Source organism: Artibeus jamaicensis, unplaced genomic scaffold (genome assembly GCF_021234435.1).
Source record: "Artibeus jamaicensis isolate MK-2021 breed Jamaican fruit bat unplaced genomic scaffold, CSHL_Jam_final contig_332, whole genome shotgun sequence".
Lineage (NCBI taxonomy): Eukaryota > Metazoa > Chordata > Mammalia > Chiroptera > Phyllostomidae > Artibeus > Artibeus jamaicensis.
In genome coordinates this window covers 14,328,274-14,350,274 of record NW_026521788.1, presented here as the reverse complement: position 1 = coordinate 14,350,274, position 22,001 = coordinate 14,328,274, and the positions used below count along the sequence as shown (strand labels likewise).

General features: G+C 40.5%; 1 protein-coding gene across 11 annotated transcripts in view; it reads left to right on the top strand.

Annotated features, from left to right (window-relative positions):
• RHOBTB1 (Rho related BTB domain containing 1) overlaps window positions 1-22,001 on the top strand; it is a 114,905-nt gene that overhangs the window by 71,874 nt on the left and 21,030 nt on the right. For 10 of the 11 annotated variants that reach the window (XM_053663879.1, XM_053663878.1, XM_053663882.1 and 7 more), the window contains 2 exons: window positions 3,852-4,053; window positions 4,403-4,506. In XM_053663879.1, coding sequence (XP_053519854.1) covers window positions 3,862-4,053; window positions 4,403-4,506 — 296 coding nt within the window. In that variant the 5' untranslated portion in view covers window positions 3,852-3,861. Of the gene's footprint in view, window positions 1-3,851; window positions 4,054-4,402; window positions 4,507-16,016; window positions 16,075-22,001 lie in introns of those variants that run through there. The other variant, XM_053663883.1, reaches the window with a different exon arrangement.

Here is a 22,001-nt window from a genome sequence, read left to right as displayed (position 1 = left end):
GCGAGTGCCCAGGATTGTGATGTCTGTTCTGCCTTTTATTTCCCTTGAATGCTGTTTGTTCCCTTGGCACAAGGTTCAGCACCTTTGGCGGTCGCCTCGATTTTGAGCAGATTGCTGGAGATTAGAAGACTCACAGATGTTATGCTCACCTTTGACACAGAAATTCTTTTTTAGGGCTGCGCATGAGATGCGTCTATAAATAAATAGTGACATTTTTGTAATCACAGCCAGGATACAAAACTAGGAGGGCTGTGGTCCCCTCAGGGTAAGTAGTCTCCTGTAAAAGCTACACAGCTATTCCACCAAAGCGGCCATGTTTCAAATTATTGGGGGGTTTCCTCTTTGGGGGTTGTTATCAGAGACAGTTTGCAAGGCAGCAATAAAACCAATTATATTTTTTGTGCTGTGTCTCAATTTTCACTAAATTCAAGCATTCACCAAATTTTAGGGATTTGGCTCTCTGAATTTTAATTAGCTAAAAAAAAATAAACGTTCCAACATCCGAATTATAGGGGTACCAGAAGGGGGAAAGGCACAGCCACCAGTGGAAAACTTATTTGAACAAATAATAAAGGACAATTTCCCCAATCTGGCAGAGGAAATAGACTTCCAGGAAATCCAGGAAGCTCAGAGAGTACCAAAGAAGTTGGACCCAAGAAGGAACACACCAAGGCACATCATCATTACATTAGCCAAGATTAAAATGAAGGAGAGAATCCTAGAAGCAGCAAGAGCTAAGGGGACAGTCACCTACAAAGGAGTCCCCATCAGACTGTCAGCGGATTTCTCAAAAGAGACCTTACAGGCAAGAAGGGGCTGGAAAGAGGTATCCCAAGTCATGAAAACCAAAGATCTACAACCAAGATTGCTCTACCCAGCAAAGTTTTCATTTAGAATGGAAGGACAGATAAAGTGCTTCTCAGATAAGACCAAATTCAAGGAGTTCATCATCACCAAGCCCTTATTATATGAAATGTTAAAGGGACTTACCTAAGAAAAAGAAGATAAAAAAAGATGAACAGTGAAAGGACAGCAAACTCACAGTTATTAAGAACCACACCTAAAACAAAAGCAAACTAAGAGGACAGCTAGATCAGGAGCAGAACCATAGAAATGAAGATCATGTGGAGGGTTAGCAACAGGGGAGTGGGAGGAGGGGAAGGGGGGAGAAGGTACAGAAAATAAGTAGCATAGACAGTAGATAGAAAATAGATAGGGGGAGGGTAAGAATAGCAGGGGAAATACAGAATCTAAAGAATTTGAGACACGTGTTCATGAACTAAAGGGGGAAATGGTGGGGGGGGTATGCAGGGTGGAGGGGAATGGAGGGGGGAATAGAGCAAATGTAATGGCATAATCAATAAAAAAAGTTTAAAAAAAAGCTAACGAGCTATTTGTAAAATGAAAGAAAGAAAGAAAGAAAGAAAGAAAGAAAGAAAGAAAGAAAGAAAGAAAGAAAGAAAAATACACTCCCAAAAGAGTAAGGTTTTCCTGCACATAGGGCACTCGGAATAATATATCTCAGTTTCCAGAGTGTGAGGCTCCGAACGGAACCTGATTTCCTGGTGCAGGTTACCCCAAGCTAATATCGCTGGAAACGTATCAAAGATTGTTAAGGAGCATTACCGTTCTCATCCCAGAACCCAGAAATACCTCCTAAAAATAGGAAGTTACTTTCTTAACTCTGTTGTCTTTTAGTTAACTGTATCATCCTCCCACCCAGAATATGCTCCATGTTGTATATATTTCCTTGTTTTTTAGGGGATTTAAGCCTTTAATTGCTCTGCTAGAATGTAGCCTTTTTATAGATCCTTGGAATTATTCATCTAATTCTGACCCTCCACCTGACTCAATTTTGTTGTCATCTAAAGACTTTCATCTTCACTACCATGATTATAATTTTTGAAGTCATCCGTGTGTTGGGTGTGGCACCAGGGACTGAAAACACCGGTTCACCTAATCCTGACAACAACCTTAGGGGATTCCTACCTCCCAGATGAGGAGCCCGAGCCTCCCAAAGGGCAGATAACGTGCCCAAAGTCAAATGACTGGGAAATGCGGAGACTAGGGTTGAGAATCACACCCAGCTAAGGCGGGAGTTTCTCGGCCTCGGCGCTACGGCGTTTGGGGGCTGCCCTATGACATTTGGCTGTGGGGCTGTACTGGGCACTCTACTGTGTTAGCAATGTTTCTGGCCTCTGCCCACTAGAGACCAGTAGCATTCCCCCAACCCTATTGTGACAACCAAAAGTGTCTCCAGACATTGCTAACTGTTCTCTGGCTGGTACTTAAGACCCGCTGATCTAATGCCAAAGTCGTGCTTTTGTCATATTATACTATTGAATAGGGAACCAGTAAAATAGGGAACTAGAGAATCAAGGCTAGATTTTTAAAGAGATAAATATTAGGAGTTACCACACCTGGCTGACCCTCAGAATTGGAGATTTGCTTAAGATTCTTTTGCCACCCAAAACCTTCATTACAGCATTTGCCAAATGGGTGGCAAATATCTATCTATTTTAAGCCTCTCCACTGTGCAGCCCGGATCCTAACCTCAGCACACTTCTCTTCCTTGAATCCCTCCACTCCTATCACACGGTGCTCCAGCCCCTGGTTTACCACCTCCTGTGACGGTGGTGCAGGAGACAGTTTCATTTCAGATGGTCCTAACTGTGAAAAAGCATTCTTCTTAATGTCCTTCCTTCTATCTCCCCTGCTATACTCTTAATCCCATATTATGCAAATGATCATTTTTGCCAAATCAGTTCAATTATTGAGTCCCCATTATGTATTAGGTCCGACAGTCTCTTTCCCATTATGACTGTTGAAACATTACGGACTCTTTAAAAATGAGCATCTAACCAGTTTTCTCAGTGGGACAGTAGACTTCCCCTAAAGGGCAATTACAATTCACTAAAAGCTTAAATATTAAAATCTTAAAATGGTTCGCCGTCCATCCAGCTGCTTCCAGGAGTCAGTTCTTCTCCACACTTTATGGCAGCAGCTTTTCCTCATCCTCCGAGCCCCCGACCCAGCAACTCTCTTTAAACTATTTGTAATGGTTTCGGAAAGATTCCAAAGTAGTTCCTTATCCTGCGAAAATCATTCTTTACCCAATATTCCAGAATTTCTTGATGAAACCACAGAAGGGAGGAGAATAAAATATATATTGCTTAATGGTGCCCCTCTTGGGAATATGTATTTTTTAATGAATTTGATTAATAAAAACCAATAAATGGATAAATATAAATATAAGTGAACTTTATTAACGTAGCAGTGTCAGCCTTACAATTTACTTTTTAGGAATGGTGGGTGGTGTTTTCTGCTTGAACGTTTGAGTCTCCTCTAAGTCACCATGAGAGTTCAGAACCTATAAAAAACTGCTTTCCAATGGGAGATGTGGAATCATTGGAAGACTCTGCTAGTACGGACGCTAGTATTGCCAAGGCCGCTTAGGCCCAAATGTCTAAGGTCAAGCCTGCAGGTGATGAGCTCTCTTAGCGAGTCCACATGAGCAGCTGGTGAGCTCTAAAAGTGTCCCAGCAGCCCTGACTCCTCTGGATGGGTATCCAGTAGGCAGGTTGTATTTAGAGAGAACCAAGGAGAAAATAACATGTTAACTGAAATAAACCGCTTGGGGTCAAAATAACAATCTGGTGTTTTTGTACGTGTGTGAGATATAAAAAGAAAACTCAAGTTTCACTTAGGCTTAGTAAAAACTTCCAAACTTCATGCTTCTGCTCGGGCGCCTTCTCTGAGTCTCTGGACAAAGAGCAGACTGCCTGAACCCCTCCAGTCCTTGCCCTGGAAAGCCCGGTGTCTTTAACGTGGTGTCCGCCCTCTTCTTACAGGATTGTATAAATGGAAACTGACATGGACTACGAAAGACCCAACGTCGAAACTATCAAGTGCGTGGTGGTGGGAGACAACGCCGTGGGGAAGACCCGCTTGATCTGTGCCAGAGCGTGTAACACGACGCTGACGCAGTATCAGCTGCTGGCCACCCACGTACCAACCGTGTGGGCGATTGACCAGTACCGGGTCTGCCAGGAGGTGAGATGTACAGAGTTTCTTTAGAATCCTCGGGGCGCATCATCGCCACTGCCAGTCTGATTTTAAAAGAGGGGAGGGGCAATCAGTGCATTCAAAAGAAAACTCACGTTTTGAGTGCCACAGGAGAAAGCAAAAACAAAATGCAAACTTGGGAATGTGGCTCTGGTATCCTGAATGAGGTGGTTTGAATCCTGGGATTCCAGGATTCTAGGCTTAGTTTAAGTCCTGTTAGGTGGAATGAGAAAACTAAAAGCAGGCGAGTCAGATGGGCATTGAGGGGCGCTGACCCAGACCTCCTCCTGGGAGCCTTTGAATGGCACTGAGCGTGGATGTTGTCTTTCTCCTGCAGGTCTTGGAACGTTCCCGGGATGTGGTTGATGAAGTGAGTGTTTCTCTCAGGCTTTGGGATACCTTTGGCGATCATCACAAAGACAGGCGTTTTGCATATGGCAGGTAAACCAGGACTAGTTGGGGGGGGGCGGTGTTGAGCTTGACTACAATTCCCTTCCAAAAACCCGCAGTGGCTTCAAAAAGCAACAGAAACCACTTCATAGGGCCTTGAAATGTGTTGGATTCCGCACTGTGTCTAAAAAAAGACCAAAAATAAAATAAAATAACCCAACAACAACAACAAAATGACACAGTTTCCTGTTGTCAAGAAAAGCAGTGGGCCTCTCCACCCTGTCCCTCCCAGGAAGCACTTGACTGAAAACAACCAGAGTGCTCGTTAAACTAGGATGTTTGCGAGACAGGATTCTTTTGTGCTCTCAGCCCTGGGCAGCTTGGATTGCTGTTTTCCTGAATAATGCTTTATTTGCCTCTGTTAAAATGGTTTAAGTTTGCTTAGTGTGTGGCCACCCCACTTCTGAAGGTCTCTTTGGCCTTTGCATGACTATATTTGCAGCTTGATGTTATTTGCTTTGGGCTTTGTTATCTGGAAAGTCTATTACTTTTATGTGAAGGTCATTTTTTAAAAGAAAGCAAAATATCTCTGAAGTCCTTCACAAGGCACATGTCCAAAATGAACTGAAGCATTAATATGTATTTTTCATTAAAAAAAAAAGAAAATGAAGAAGAGAAAGTCCGGGGAAGGGAAGGTGAGTCTAAAAGGACGTTAACATGAGTAGGAACAGGTGAGAGTACCTTAAAGCGTTTAGAAGCTTCTTGCCACCCTAACTCCGATAGGCTCTTTGTGATTCTAACTTTCTCAAAGGCTATCTTAGGGAATGTGTTATAGTTATCGAAGTCCAGATAAGGAGGGTTTTTTTTTACCCCTTAATTGTAAATTAACACATTTCATTTTAAATTTGGAATCTAGGTCTCGTGGATCAGTTCCCTCGTTAACATCAAACATGATGTTACCTCATAGCATTGAGTTATTTAAATACTCAAACACAGGAGTTACTCCTTGGTGTTGGGATAAGCTTTTCTGAAAGCTATCTCCGTTTCTTTAAGCCAGCAGCTCTCTGCAAGCCTCTGGGTACACTTGTGTTGGCTTTAACCAAGTGGTCTCAAAGACTGAGTGAACCACTGGAAGGGTTTGCCCATTGCTGAGAGGTCATTCACATACTGAAAGAATCTGCGATTTTGACAAGTTTGTTCAAGGGAACACAGAAAGAGGCATCTGAAAGTGAAACATTAATTTTAATGTAACAAAAACTTTTATTAACAAGAACTTTTGAACTTAATATTCAGCATCATAGATACTTTTCTTCTTAGTTTCCTGCTTTGTTGTTTTTTCTTCCCATGACATTCTTAATTTTTATCTTAGTTGCTGTGTTAGGTTTTTTTTGTCCAATAATTCCACACACACACACAAAATAATGAACCTGCTTATAAGTGCTATGCAATCACATTTGTAAAATCTGTGGTTTTTAGGAAACATAAGAAAATGATGACTTGAAGCAAAGGATACACATGGTCTTTTTCAAATGCCTAAATGTGGGCTTACTGAAGTACTGGGTTTTGTTTCTGTAGGCTGGTTAACACCTCATTGGTCTGTTGCCACTTGAAATTGATGCCTTTAAAATGAATTTTAACTTGGGTCCACAATGTAAAAGTTGTATGCTGAAAATGTAAAGGCTGCTTCATTATCGTGTGAGAGTCCTGCTTAGGACTGATTTAATGGCAGCATAGCCTTCATTGATCTAATATTGACAGGCATCTACATTTAGCCAGCTCCTTCCCTGATGTGTCTGGAGTCGTTTTACAACTTGTCATGCCTGTTCTTATCCACCAACAAAAACAAGCAGCTTTTTCATGTGACTCCATCAGTTCAAAGAGCATTGTTCTGCTCCCTGGTCTGTGGTGTTTGGTTCTATCAACTGTAACCAGTTCCCCCTTTGATGGAAACAGGATACGCTCTCCAAGCCAAGTGTTGATGCTCAGAGCAACAACACACAAGGGCTTCAGGAAGCACTCCGTGTTTCTGGCCGAGCTCTCGCGCATGTCCGTATCTTGTACATCTGTCTTTTCCGATTCTCCACAGCCTCCAGGTGTCCTTCTGCAGACCCCACCACTGGTAAAAAGCAAAAACCAGAGCTGTTCTGTTTTGGACTCTAGCATCTTTCTGTAATTGCTAAAAATGTAACACCACATTGATGTAGCACTGAAAAATTACCTTTTCTGGAGTTTTCTTTTAGTCAGTATAGGGCTCTCACCATTGCACTCCATTGCTATGTGAAAGCTGTTGAATTTCTTTAGGACTTTCATTTTTAGCTTCATGTCTTTTGGGAAGGAGAAAAATCCTAATTGTGCCGTTCCTAACAATCAGTTTGGTTTGCCAACCTGTTTTTTGACTGATGTTTTTACTATACTTGGTGTGAATTACAAGTCAGCGAGATGTGATATATTCCTTATACTTGGAAATGTACTTGAAATAATTCATTTGATTTTTATGGTGACAGCAAGCGAGACCAGATCCCTAGCAAGATGTCTTAGACCTCACCGTCATTTTCCTCTGCTTCATAGCACCAAACTGGTTAATAATTTGCCCCTCAAACATTCCTTCTCGGAGTAGGTTCTGTGGGCCAAGGCAGTATCAGTCTGCTAACTCGAGTTTACAATTTTCCTAGCGTGATATAACTATAACCAGAGTGGCATTGCTCTTTTTTGTGATAGTCAACTATTCAAACCATTTTTTAGCCAACTAGAGTAATAACTTCTATTTATCCAAGGCCTATAACGTGCCAGTCAAAATGTTTGGTGCTTTGCCAACATTAGTTAAATTAATCCTTTTAGGAACCCTCGGAGGCAGGGATTATTTCGTGCTACAATCGAGTGAGTGGTGTTCTTTTATTACTATAACTTGCCCAGTCATGAGTTTCAGAGGGAGATTCAAACTCAGCGCTGCATGAGCCCTGGCTCCACTGCCTCTACTTCACCAGGCCGCCCCAACCTCGTTTTAAACAGGACACAGCTGGAAACCACTCCAGACTGATGAACTAGGTGTCTGTCTGTGCTTTCGTATTTGTGCACAGACTTAGAGCTAGAAGAGATCTCGAAAGGTCATCTGGCTGACTTCTGTTCTTCACAAAGGGAAATCATCCCTCCAAGACAAAGTATTGATAGGAAGTCGTCCTTTGTGCACTGGAGATGAGAGGTGGCAGAGCAGCAGCAGCGTCCGAACACTTGACACCTTTGAAATCTGTCAAACCCTCTCTTGTCTGGAGTGAATGACTCCAACTCCCGTAGCCTGTCTTCCCACCACCTACTTTCTATCCACTTTTGGATGAACTTTTGAAGCTCTTTTCTGGATCTTTTAAAATGTCAAGAGCAAAAACTCTACATAGTAACCATGACTGCGATCGGCTGCTCTTCATTTGGCCAGAAAAGAGCCTCTTTTTAAAGGGATACCACCCAACTCAAAGTTTTTCCCTGGAATTGTTCTAAGAGTGAAACATTCACACTTAGGTACCTGGCATTGAAAATGTACACAAATAGCATGGGCCCCGCCTTCAGCAGGACACCTGGGCCCCTCTGCTTTTCAAGAGCCACACCGCACATAAACTATTAGCAATTGTACTGCTTCCTTTCACTGGAAACCTCCATCATTGATCTGTCCCAGGGTCAGATAACCTTCAAACACTTAATAAAGCCTGTGGTGCTGAAGGTGGTGGTGATAACAGCAGCTACGATTTAATCTGGGCTCCCTCAGCCAGGCCTGTGATAGGTGCGCCGTGAAGCTTGTCCCACTTCATTCCTGTGGTGACCCTGTAAAGCAGGCTCTCTCATAGGTGAGCAGACGGGCACAGACCGGGGCCAAGGTCAGACAGCTGGGAAGGAGCGGAAGTGAACGTTTCCTTTCAGCTTTGTCTGATGACAAATCCTGTATCCTCCGTTTCCACCGCGCTTTTGTGGCTGATGAGGACGACCGATCACAAACTTACTTTAAATTTGTTCCTGGCGCGGTCTAATGCCTGTGCTGTGTACGGAGGACACACTGCAGACCAGCATTCGCCATCTGTCACCGGCTCGAATATTCCATTGTTCCTCTGAAGTTTTTATACGTAGCAACTTAATTCTTTCTATGCATCGATAAGTAGCTAAACACAAGTCCTTTCACTTGGAGAAAAAAATGATAGATTCAAGTGAACTTTCTGAAAGTGAGTAGGAATCTTGGGCACGGTTGGTCCTTCATTTCTAAAGGTTCCACATCCACAAAGTCTACCAATAACAGATTGAAAATATTCGGGGGGGGGAGAAATGTTAATGTTGCTGCTGGCATGTGCTATGTAGTTAAGACTATGATGGTTGCCTCTGTACTGAACATGTACAGACTTTTTTTCCTTGTCATTACCCCCTAAACAATATGGTATAGTGACTATTTACAATGATTTACATTGTATTAGGTATTAAAAATAGTCTAGAAATGATGTAAGTATAAGGAGGATGTGCACAGGTTTTATGCAAATCCTATGCCATTTGACAAAGGGGCTTGAGCACCCTCAGCTCACGGCCTCTGCGGAGGGTCCTGGGACCAGCCCCCTGTGGGTACTGAGTGACGTTGTACTTTATGTGGCACGATTTCTCCCCACAATTCAACTTAAGCATGCACTCATCCTTCTACCCAACAGTTTCTGGGCATATTTTCAGTCTGGTTGGAATCCACTCATTATATAAATTATTCTTGTGCTCTGATTTTTCTCAAGTGTTATTAGCTCCTATGAAAAGTACAGTACGTGTTTGAAATGGTAACATTAATCAGAACTGTGGTTTGTGTGTGTCTATTTAGATCAGATGGGTCCAGTTTCACACTGAAGGCACATGTAATCAGATACAGCATGAATACATCCCATTTTGAGTGCTTGGTTGAGGCCCTTTAAAAAATTCAGGACCATGGGTGACCAGTGTTCGTGCCTTTGTCTGGGATTGGCTGTGCTCATGGTTAATGGTGAGGGAAAGAGTCAGAAACAACTAATGTGTCTAGCTAGAGTATTTCCAAGTAGCTCTTATTGTTCATAGCACATTGTAAACTCTAAGCCAGGAGTAACATTCTAATGATGGTTTCAGGATGGCAAAAGACCTGTGGGACAGAGAAGTTATGTCAAGGCGGAGGGAGGTGGGTGGACCCGGGCCAAGACCAGGACGAGGCGAGTAAGGCATTCCACCTTCATCATAAAATATAAATAACAATAATTTTTTAAAGATAGGATCCCTATTACTGGTTTTTTATTTGTGTCTCAGACTCAGTATGGCACTGTTACTGGTCTTGACTTTATTTTAAATGTTGATATTTTGTTCATCATGGATTTTTTTCTCTTTAATTTTTTTAAAAGATATGTTTCACCTGCATTACTGAGGGTTTGTTTTTTGTGGTGGTTTTTTTTTGGCACCTCTATAAATTTTGTACTTGAGGCAAGTGCGAACTTGCTTCACCCAAGACCTGGCCCTTTGGTGGACTTTGTAAACTGATAGCAGGGTCTCAAGGGAAGGGAAGTTAGCATATTCTTCACAGGAACGTAATCCAAACCACATTTGGAAATGTGTGGTACAAAGGGATCTAGGGAAATTCTTGCAATTTATGTCTTAAAGATATTTAGCTCTGTAAACTGCTGTGGCATAAAGGACCAAGACCTGCCCAGGTTGTACAAAACAGTAGAAAGACATGAAAAAAACATCTACTTAGACCAAAGCTGGACCAAGTACAGTAATAGTTATTCCCTTAGAGGTTAAACTGAAACTGCTCATTCTCACACTTGAGTGTGCCTAAGCGCACTGGTTATCCTGCTTTCAGCGTTCTGGGGAAGACGTAAATCAGAACTTTAGCCAGTACCTGGATGATTATAAAGCAAGTAGTCCTCAGGCCATGCTCTGGTAAACACCACCATGGAATTATCATGATGCTTTTTACTGAACCTCAGCCAAATGAGAGAAATGTCTTGAAAAATAGAGAAAGAGCTTGTGAGTAAAGAAAACCAAAGAACACGTACTGTGTGATTCTGTTTCTCTAAAATTCTGGAAAATGCTATCTAGTCTCTAGTGACAGGAAGGATATCATTGATTGCCTACGAAACAGGATGGAGGGAGGAATAAATTACAAAGGGACACAAGGCTACTTTGGGGGTCATGGGTGCTTGTTATCTTGATCAGGATGACAGTATCAAGGATGCATACTAATGTCAAAACTAATCGAATGGAACACTAAGTGTACAAAGCTTAGTGTATTTCAGTTACATCTTAAAGTTTTTTTTTTAATGGAAATATTTTAGAGGCAATGAAAATAGTCTATGATATGTGAGAAAATTTGCATGGTAGACAATATATTTTGATTTATAGAAGCTAAAGTTAGTTCTCATTGAAAATATAAGTCATTTGTGTGAATGAACTTAGGAGGGTGGGAAATGAGGCCTGATTTTTAATAGCAGAATATGGGAAATGGAATATTTCTAGAACCTCAAAGCTAATGACTGGACACTCTAAAATCATCCCCAGATCACCCTGGTTCCCTTGCTGTTTCCCTTTTCCAAGAGAGTGACTCCTCAGATGTGAGGGTTATAGTCTGACCAAGTAGCCTGTGTCTTTGGCTGTGGTTATAGTTGTATCTTTTTTGGGGAAATTAAATTTGACCAGGCACCCTGTTGATATCCAAAGAGAGAACACCACGTTCCATCAAAGTTTCCCATGACTCCATCAAACAGTAACAATTTTGTCCTTCCTGGTGGGTTCGTTCTGGAACTGGAGGATGCAGTAGTAACCACTGGGAGCCCACAAATGACCTTCTGCGATTGATACTCCGTCCCTCCGGCTGGGAGCTGGGAGCCAGGTACAGAGTGCAGCCATCAGGAGTGTCCTTTCCCTGGGTTAGGCAGTTAAGGGCAGGGGTGTGGCTCCATTCTGGTTGGTTTCTCAGGCTGAGTCCCGCCTGCCTTTCCAGCCTCATCTCCTGTTCCAGGCATAACAGTATATTTGTAGTTCACTGTCCTCTTGTGCTTCTATGCCCACAAACATGCTTTTCATTTACATAGAAAAATTACAGCCCCTACCACATCTATTCTTTATCTACTTAATTACCACTAATGTTCTACAAATTTAGAACACGGGTGACAAACTCCCAGGAACCCTCTTCATCCCTGTCCCCTTCAGAGTCCAGGTGAAGTGCCTCCCCTTTATGTTCCCACTCAGTCAGTACGTTTGTACATCTCTGCCACAGCCACGATCACAGTGTTTGAAGTTTGCTCCATAGTCATCTCCCATCCCCCTTATCCCATTATTCCTGATATCTTTAGAATAGAAATGTTTGTCTTTCTATTCTATGACCCCAATGCCTGGGCCCAGTACATAGTAGGAGCTTAATAAATGTTAGTTGAAGGAGTGCAGAAGCTATTGATTTTATACAACCCAGGATCTTTTAAGGCACTTACAAGGAAATGTCCTTATAACAAACTGTGAATTATTTTACTAGGTTGAGTTTTATGTTTGCACTTCTAAAGTAAGACTGGCAAACAAACCATATACCAATCTGAAGGTGAAGAAGATAGAGAACCCTGGTGCCTAGCCTCTCTTTAATGAATTAGCAGATGAAAAGACAAGCTGTGAAGCCAGGGGAAGGGGGAGGCATAGTCTGCCCCAACCCAAACCTCCCTTTTCCCCCCAGATATTTGGATTTGTAGATTTTTTTTAGAATGAGTTGTTTGGATGAGTATTATTAAACAGAGAATTCCTCGTATTAATACTAATGCTTTTCCAACTATATGTTATTTCTCCTCTGAGTATCATTTCCAAGATCTTTATAAGGATCATTTAAAAAAATAATTATATATATAATTATTCCACTTGCCCAAAGATGAGGCATTAAGTAGAACAATTAAAAGTTGATTATTACTGCTTGGTGCTCATCCAAAACAATCAAAAATACATTAGGCTAAATGCATACAAATAATTCATAAAATCGAAGGTGATATAATTTTATGGATTATGTAGTAAAGCACAGGGTCGCAGTGATGTTGAATCACCTGGAACACAGGACACTTGCCTGTGCCCTGCTCTGGGCCCCCTCCACCTGCTGTTCCACACTATCCTGTCTGTTTGAACTGGTACATCTTGCATTGTAACCAGAAGACAAAATATCCAAGAGCCAGATTCCCGTGCCAGCCCCAGCCCTGTCCCCAGGACAAAATTGTCCTTGGAAAGAAGCAATGCCAAATGAGATAGCAACAGGACTTGATTGATAGCTCGGTCACTTGTGTTCCAAGAACTAGAAGGATGCCCGCTGCTGCCCAAACACTGGTCATGGCTGGGAAAGAAGGTTTTTGGTGGTTGAACCCAGGAAAACATTGATGAACCCCAAAGATGCCATGAAAATATGGATAATAAGGCCACTGGATGGATAAAAAGAATAAGGAACATATGCATTATCCAGTACATTCACATGGTGTGTTCTGCCTTCTTTTTCTACTTTTTTCTATTACCAAATCACTACAGGCTTGGCAACTTGAGTCAGATCTATCTGAGTGTGTTGACTTTTCCTCATGGAAGTAGAGGAAACATCAGTTTACAATGTTTCTATGCCAGAATCTCCTGATGAAGAAATATATTTCAGTCCACAGAGTTTTCCCTTTTTATATTAGGTAAGAAGAAAGAGGCTGCTAAGTAATTCTGCAGTGTCTTCAGAGGATAATTCTATTACCATCCTTCATCAATCCCATATCAATAAAGAACATGAGCTGGGCAGCCAAAAGGAAAAGATCTTTGGATGAGAATGTTCTTCCATTGCTATTACCTGTAATATACAAGATATGTCCTTGGTGACTTTTGAATCCATAATCATCATATTTGCCTGACAGTAGTTGGTCCTTTACAGTTTACAGGACATTTCCACAAATATTTTTCTTGGTGAATTTTAACAATAATCTGTCAGTAACATTTAATATTGGCCATTCATTAGAATTCCATAATTATTCCATCACTTTATTCTCTACCCAGAACTCCTCTGTCCCTGGCATGTAGTACATAGAGCATAGTCAAAGGACAAAGTACTGAATTACAGAAAGATAAAGCAAATTAGCAAATTCTCTTTTAAACTTAGCACCTTGGCTACCTTTCTATTTTAATGATTTTTTTTAATTTGATTTTTGACATTTTTTAAATGATGGTCTGTGAAATAGAAGGTGTTCCTTTAAGTCTTAATTCTGTGTAACTAACTGAGAATTAATTCTGAAAGTAACCTGCCTATTTCTTTACTTTCTTTGCTTCTAAAGATAATCTAATTCCTGGAAAAGATCATTAATCCATTATTATTCTGGTGTTATGAAAGTATCCAATTAGGTTGGGTAAATGGATTTTTTAGATAAATTCATATAATTTTAAAAATATATTACCTGGTTAATCTTTGCTATATACCAGAGATATTATATTGCTGTCTTTCCGCAATAATTATCTGAAGAAATTTAAGAGCTCACATACTCTTTTCATTCTTTATTAAAATTCAGACATATCCCCTGAATTATTTTAGGCCTAAATTCATTTCTTTTTGACTTTGAGTCTGCAGACATATTGGATAAAAAATACAGATATATTGTATTCAAAATATAGATATATTTTTAATCTCTAGTATCTATAAGTTTCATATTTGATAAATAGTAATTGAGGGATCTTTTGTTACCAATGCTGTGTTGTGTACAATGGGAGAGAAACTAGTAGGAACAGAACAAAATCCCTAAAACTGAAACTCATAGTATAGTGGGGAAGATAGCACATACTACAGTTCAGGGTTAGACATGCTGAACTAAAGATGTCAGTTCAAGAAACAGGGAAGAAAGGAAATTGCTCAGGCCTAGCTCTCAAGCATCATTCTGGATTCCTCTTGGCCCTATCCCACACCTGGCCCATCAACAAACCCTGTTGGCCCTGCCTTCCGCATATATATAGAATGGCAGCCACTTCTTACCATCTGCTCCCAGGTCAAAGTCACCTTCATCTCCTGCTGGACTGTTATCTCATAACTGGTCCCTTCCTTGTACCTGATCCCTCCTGACAACCCTCCTGCCACTATTTAGTCAGTTTTCATTATAGCAGTAGGGTGATCCTGTTAAAACATAAATTACATCATATCATCCTGCTCAAAACCTCCTAATGGTCTACCAGCTCACTTGAAGTAAGAGCCAGACACCCCTGAGGTCCTCCCTCCATCTGCCCAGCTTGGCCTCTCTGAGCTCGACTCCTGCTGTGTTCCCTCTGACCCCCAGGGAGACATCCCAGGTGTGCTTCTGCCTCAGGGCCTTTGCACTAGCTGTTTCCTTTTCCACTGTATTCTCCCCCAAGATGTCGGCAGGTTGGCTCCCTCACTTCCTTCAGGTCTTTACTGAAATGTCACCTTCTCAGTAAGGGCTTCTGTGGCCACATTTCAGTAGCAACTTCCACTTCCCAAAATTTCTGTCCACATTTTCTGCTTCACTTCCTGTTCAGCACTTGTCACTGCCTAGCATACTACATATTTTACTTATTTTTTTGCTTATTGTCTCTGTTTTCCACTGGAATATAAGCATGACCAGGATAAGCACAAACAAGGACAGTGACTTGTGTCTTTAATTGCTGTATTCCCAATGTCTCAAAGATTGCCTGGGGGACTGCAGGTTATCAGTTAATATTTATGGAATAAATGATTGAATGCTTATTGCTATTGGATAAGTGACTTAACAAATTTTTGTACCTTTGTCCATTCGGAGGGGAATGCTGAGAGGCCTGGGTTAAATGCCCTTTGTTATGGCGGTGGAATGATCTTGCTGGTTTATTTCGGAAGAGTCGGGGAGGTTAATCCCAGAGACCTCCCATCTGACATGCTAGCTGACAAAGAGGCTTTCTTCTATTTACAGCACGTCTTGCTCTCAGGAGAAAATTTTAGCAGTGTAGGAAGGAAGTTTCTCAGTCATTTAGCTTCAGGGAAAGCCAAAGAGAAATGGGAGGGACAGGGGGAGCAGGAAGGGCATTTATTATCACAGTCGCACCCTCTCCTGTTAAGCCTTCATGTTGGCGCTTCCCGCTGTCACTGACCAGGAGTTCGATGAGATTGCTTAAACCCTTTCTTCTAACAAATTACTTGTGCTTCACCCAATTTCACAGGCTTTTGACTTTTCTGGTGATTGTGTGAGGTGTAAGAATATACTAAGGGGATCATAGATTGCTAAGTATAGAACATAAAATATCAAGTGAAAAACAGCCAGTTTCCATCGGATGGCAACCAACAACTTTCTAGGGTAGGGCCATCACTACCCCCTGTGGTATTTAAACTAGGACGGTGGAGCCAACCATTTTTTAACACTCGAGCATTATTCACCTCAGTGTTCGGTGGCCTTGGTGGAGTGTGGCTATGGCTTTCTTGCACCAGAGTGTGCACTGCTCTGGTCCCATTTTTGGAGGGTGGGGTCAAACTGGTTTAAAATGTTGCTTCCTACTAAACATGCAGTTGTGGGCTTGAAAGAAAGAGTTGCGCATGCTAATCACTCCCAAATCTGGATATATTTCAGGATGTTTTCACAGTTTCCCCCACATAACATCTGTACTTAAGAAGCCTCACTGCTATTGGTAAAGTATTGACTTGATTTCCCCGCTCACCTCCAGGGCGCTGCATGGCCCTGCCCTGCCAGGCGCTCCCCTGCAGGCCTCTCCATCTTCCATGAGTATGAGCTTACACAGCCATTCATCTCCAGGTGGTTATGTTCCCCATCACTGACAACTCCCTCCGCATCTCATACATACTGGGCTGCTCCCCTACTAAAATTCTCCAAAGCCACGTGTTACACATTTCTTTCCCCTGCCATGCTCCCAGCTGTTTTGTGCTGTTTTGATCTGTCTGTTTGCATAGCACTGTCAGACTACATGCATGAAAGGTGCACTGTTGATATGAATGATTTTGAAAATGTTTCTGTAAAGAGCCTACCTTGATTATTGGTGGGGTGGGAGGGGGGAGTTCAAAGTCCCAAAAGTGGAGGTCAAAGAATCCTACTTGAATCTTTGCCAAAGGGGGACAAAAAAAAACAAGAAATCCATTAAAATGTTATTAGAGTCTCTACCCATATAAAGAATATGGGGGTTTCTACTAAAAAAGGGGGGATAATAATAAGCAGTAGCAACATATTAAGTGGCGGGATCTTACCATAGAACAAAAGGCTTAAAAGTGTTTGTTAAAATAGGGAGATGCTCCCAGTCAAGACTCAGGGTGATATAATTGTTAGCTTCTTTTTAGTCATTGAGTGCAAGAAACCCAACCAGAACTGGCACACTGGAGAGGAGCATTTGGCTGTCCCACTCCGAGCTATCTGGAATGCTCCATAGAATCCACTGTCCTTCACATTGCCCATCAAATTGGCTGGATGATAGGTGTTTGGACAAAGGATAATGTAGGAATTCTTTTTCACTTAACCAAATAAGAAAACCCGAGGTTCACAGCTCCTTAGCTGGGCAATGATGGCAAAATAAATGGGACTAGAAAAGGGAAGGCAAACTAAGACGATGGAAGCACTTTTGTGATAGAAAAGAACTTAAGATTCATTCCTAATAACCCATCTTTGATATTGATTAGGTACCCTTTTCAACCACTTCTTCAAAGGATGAACTTGGTATTTCAGATTGGAAAAGCAGTTTAGCTTCTCATTGCTCCTGTGACCTTTTCCTACCAAGCTTGCTGTATTCGATTGTAGATGTTACAAAGACAAGCCTTGAGAACATGTGTGGCATTTGCTGTTTAAAATCTAGCTTGGGCCAAGATATGTGGATAAGATGCACTTTTTTCAGATTTTTTCCCTTTAATCCTTTGCATGAACTCCTTATGTTATTCAAATATCTTTGCCAATCTTTTTGCATGCTATCTTTGGCCAGTGTTCTCCTTGAAAGATCACTGAAAAAATATGCTTTTTTGTTTGTTTAATATCTGAAGGAAAACAGGTTGGCTTTCTCAGAGCAGGCATTTTTGGGTGACTAGATCTCCTCCCATGCCCTCCCCTGGCCTTGCCCGTCCATGAAACTGGGGACGCACAGTGTTTCAACATACAGATTTACTTTGGATTGTTTTTTACTTAACTAATCAAAACAGTATTTTATTGGCAATGTTTGATATGTGAGTACCCTAGTGAAACTTTTCTATTGATATTCCTCCTTAGGAACAAAAAGTCACATTTTCTCCAAAAAAAATAAACCTTCATAGACAAGCAACTGAGGCTATACACTCTTAAATTGTCGGCAATCCTGGCTTTCTTTAATCCAATTACTCAGCCCAGTCACCAAAAAAAAATACATATACATATTTAAAACTCTTCCTACCCCTTCTGAATATTCAAGTTCCAGAGTTGAGTTTAGTCTGCTTTGTACTTTGCCTCTGCATTCTTGAATTCTTGTGCTTTCTACTCCAAATAGCTATAGGACTCCATTTAAATCCTATCAGATTCTCTTTACATCTGAAATAGGAACCCTGAGGTCACTTCTAGGCTCACCGACTGCCTAATATGTGAAGATGCCCCCATCACACCTCCCCCTACCAATTATTTTTAAACTAGGCTCTTCAGAGTTAAACAAAAAGTAACAGACATAAAAGTAAAAATGCTAAAAATTGCCTTTTTCTTTCTATTTTTCATAGGAATGGCATTTTTAAACATGAGCTTGTGTCAGATATTGAACAGTGTCCACATGAGAATGAATGTTTCAATTAAAAGTTATTTAATATCTCTAGTTCCTTGGAATTCTGCCTAAAGCTGGAGATATTCCACACTACAGGTTTTGTGCCTTCTTTGGCTAGATTAAAAAATGGCTCCAAATCTAGAGGGAATAAGTGGAATTCTCAAATGAGTTACTTAATTTTACAGGTCTTTATGTCTCAGAGGATACTGGTGTGTTGAGAATTGGGACTCAGAAAAGAACACTGAGATAAAGATGCTACCGTGTTAATGTAGCATCCTCCTGTGGCCCGATAGCTCCGCCCATTGACCTGGCAACCTTTTGGTTAAAATCAGGGTTTGAGTACTGCATCTGTAAAGAATAAGATTCTGTATAATCTGTACACAAGGTTTTCTTAAATTGCATTTATACTTAGCCCAAAAAGGATTAAACCAAAGACATTTAAGCAAATATGATATTTTAACTACTTTTAATATAAAATTATGGGGACAGATTCTCATAAATGTGCATTAAAAAGGGGGAAAATAACTACTCTAAGGATACATGAAAAGATGTTCAATATTGCTAGTTATCAGGGAGATGCAAATTAAAACCACAATGAGATACCACTTTACACCGGTCAGAGTGACTATCATAAACAAAGCAACAAACAACAAGTGTTGGAGAGGTTGTGGTGAAAAGGGAACCCTAGTTCATTGTTGGTGGGATTGCAAACTGGTATAACCACTATGGAAAATAGTATGGAATTTTATAAGAAAACTAAAAATGGATCTGCCTTTTGACCCAGTGATTCCACTGTTAGGATTATATCCTGAGAACCCTGAAACACCAATCCAAAAGAACCTATGCACCCCAATGTTCATAGCAGCACAATTTACAATAGCCAAGAGCTGGAAGCAACCTAGGTGCCCGTCAGTAAATGAATGGATCAACAAATTGTAGTATATATACACAATGGAATTCTATGCAGCAGAAAGAAAGAAGGAGCTCCTACCCTTTGCAACAGCATGGATGGAACTAGAAAGCATTATGCTGAGTGAAATAAGCTAGGCTGTAAAAGACAAATACCATATGATCTCATCTTTAACAGGAAGCTAAACAACAAAACAAACAAGCAAGCAAAATATAACCAAAGACCCTGAAATAGAGAACAGGTTGACAATGACCAGAGGGGAGAAGGGAGGGAATTTCAGGGGAAAAGGGGAAGGATTGACAGGAACTAGTATAAGGACACATGGCCAAAAACTAAGGGAAGTGGAAATGGGAGGGAGGTGGGGAGAACGGGGGGGTGGGCTGGGATGGGAGTAAAAGACAAAAAACTGTACTCGAACGAAAATTAAATAAATATTTTTTAAAAAGGATACAAATAGCATTTTGACTTAGTAAGTTATTTTAGCTTCAGAGGTAATGTTGCTTTCAGTGCAGTCTCTTCTCTTTAACTATCATTCCTTCGAAGCCAAATATTTACAGAGAAGGGACTTATTTTTCTGGCTTTCCAACAGCATTTCCTACATTGAGATATTGATATGACACAGTCAGAAGTTGGGCCCTCCGGGCCTGTGCTGTGTGATGGCACTGTGCTACCATCAGGAGATTCCATTTTTTTTCCAACCCCCAAGGCCCTGTCTGTACTTGTTTACAGGTCATCTGGAGAGTAATATGTGTTCAGTGGCGTGAGTGTTATCATGGTAACCTTGGCAACCGAGCTAGCTCTGATTTCAAAACATCACATGCTGTATCATAAAATTAGATAAGAGAATTGACATTTAGCTACATGTCTGTCATATAAATTAGGCTCTGAGAATGATTTTTTTTATAGCCAGGTACCTTAATATGGAAATAGAAGGCACCAGTTAGAACAAATTTATACATATACATACTATTCCACTTTTAGGTACAGAAAATATTTCCTCAGTTTTTCTCTGTAATACTGAACCTCAGATATTGCCGTATTACTCTCATCATGCCAAAATTCATGGTGGCTTTATTTTACGATCAAGATGAAGCTTACGGCAGAGCTGCATTAGATATCCTATATAAATAGGATTCTGAATAATAGAAAACTGAGCTCCTAAAACATGTAAAATTCAAAGCATTCTTGGCGTTAGTGGGTGCTGTTATTTATGCTGATTGGAAGTAAGGCTGTGCACAGAATATTCTACTAAATCAGAACCCCAAAGACGAGCCATGCTTTCTTTTCATTATTTATGAACACTTTTATACATATTTTCCAGCATTCAAGAATCTTTGACACTATCTTTATTTCAGTGGTATACTAAATATGCAGATTAACACATTCAGTCTACTTTGAGTCCTAGATCCTTTTTTATGATTTGTAAATATTTTAATCTTGGGATTGTTTTCCTATATTTCTGAGGTTTGTTGCAATATGTATATATTTAAAGACTCAACTTGTGAATTTATTTAATATAAGCATCCTGCTGTTTTCTGCATTGTAAATGATTATTTTTAGATATTGTTATGATTGCCTGAATATATTTGTCTTCATTGATATGTAGGAGGAAAGCTCATTAATGATTTAAAAGAAGGTGTTTTGATTAAATTTATCCTAGGTTTGGGTTTTTTTTTTTTAACTAAAGTAATGTTGAATGGCATTGTTTTCTTTGTTTCCATTCTGCTAGTTCATTATTGGTGTACAAAATGCAGCTGGTCTCTGGGTATTTATTTTGTATCCTGCTACTTTACTGAAATTCCAGAGCCTGGAACCTCCTGGCCAGGTGGCGCTTGTCAGGGGCCGGCTGTCAGTGTAGGTTTCCGGTCCCTGTGGGAACGTCAGCTGTTGCTCTTTGAACTAGGTCCTCCCTAGTTGCCAACATATATATACATTCCTTTGTTCATTTTGAGGAGCTCAAACATTTTTTAAAAGGTATTTTGTTTCATCAATTTGATTCTTTTTGTTATATAAACAATAAAGGTGATACATTAACATCTAATAAAATTGTAAGAGCTTATTTCTGAATCAAGCTGCAAGATCATCTTGAATCCTTGGGTACAACTTTTCCTATTCCTTATCCTCTTCTATCTAAATGTTCTCAAAGCCACCATTCAGCCTAATTTTAACCTAGAATGATGGTTTATAATTCTTATTAAAGATACCTTTTAGCAATATCTGTCAGATACCATAATTGAACAACTGCTTCTAGAATGGTAAGTTGTTATATAAAAATGGAAGATCTTTATGTCAAAATTGACTATAAAGCAATTTTTTCTTTTCCCTATATACCTGCTGTGTGTCACAAATAACATTTAAGAAATCTGCTTCCAACATTCTCTCATTTTTTTAGCCATCCACCTAACCCTCGCTGGTTTTAATGTTACTGCTACCTTCTCACCTTATACCTAGTAGAGTCTAAATTCCTGCATATTAAGAAATAGATCAGTGGTCGTGCTCTCTACAGGTGTGGGAAGAAGGGTGGAAATCCTTCTGCACATTTGCCAGCCTCGTTCTGCAATACCTGTTATATTTTCAATAACGTTTAGGCTGTTTGCTCCATCTCACTGGGTTGAGTCATCATTACCTTTTTGTTTTAACTGGTAAAAGGTCATTTGTATTATTTTCTTTTATCTTGAAACTATTTCTTGTGGCGAATAGAAATAGTTCGGCATGTTATAGTTCCAGGACTGACTCAAGTCTGCAGCACCATCTCTCCTGGGGGCTTATCAGGCTGTTTGCATGACTCCAAGGTGTAATTTAATATCTAGTCTTTTTTAAAAAAAATTGTGACATGACAATCGGCACTAGATGGATGGGGTAAGGAGGAATCAGAGTGATAGAAGGTAAAAGTTAAAAGGCAATACAGCTTTTTTGTGATTTCCTTTTA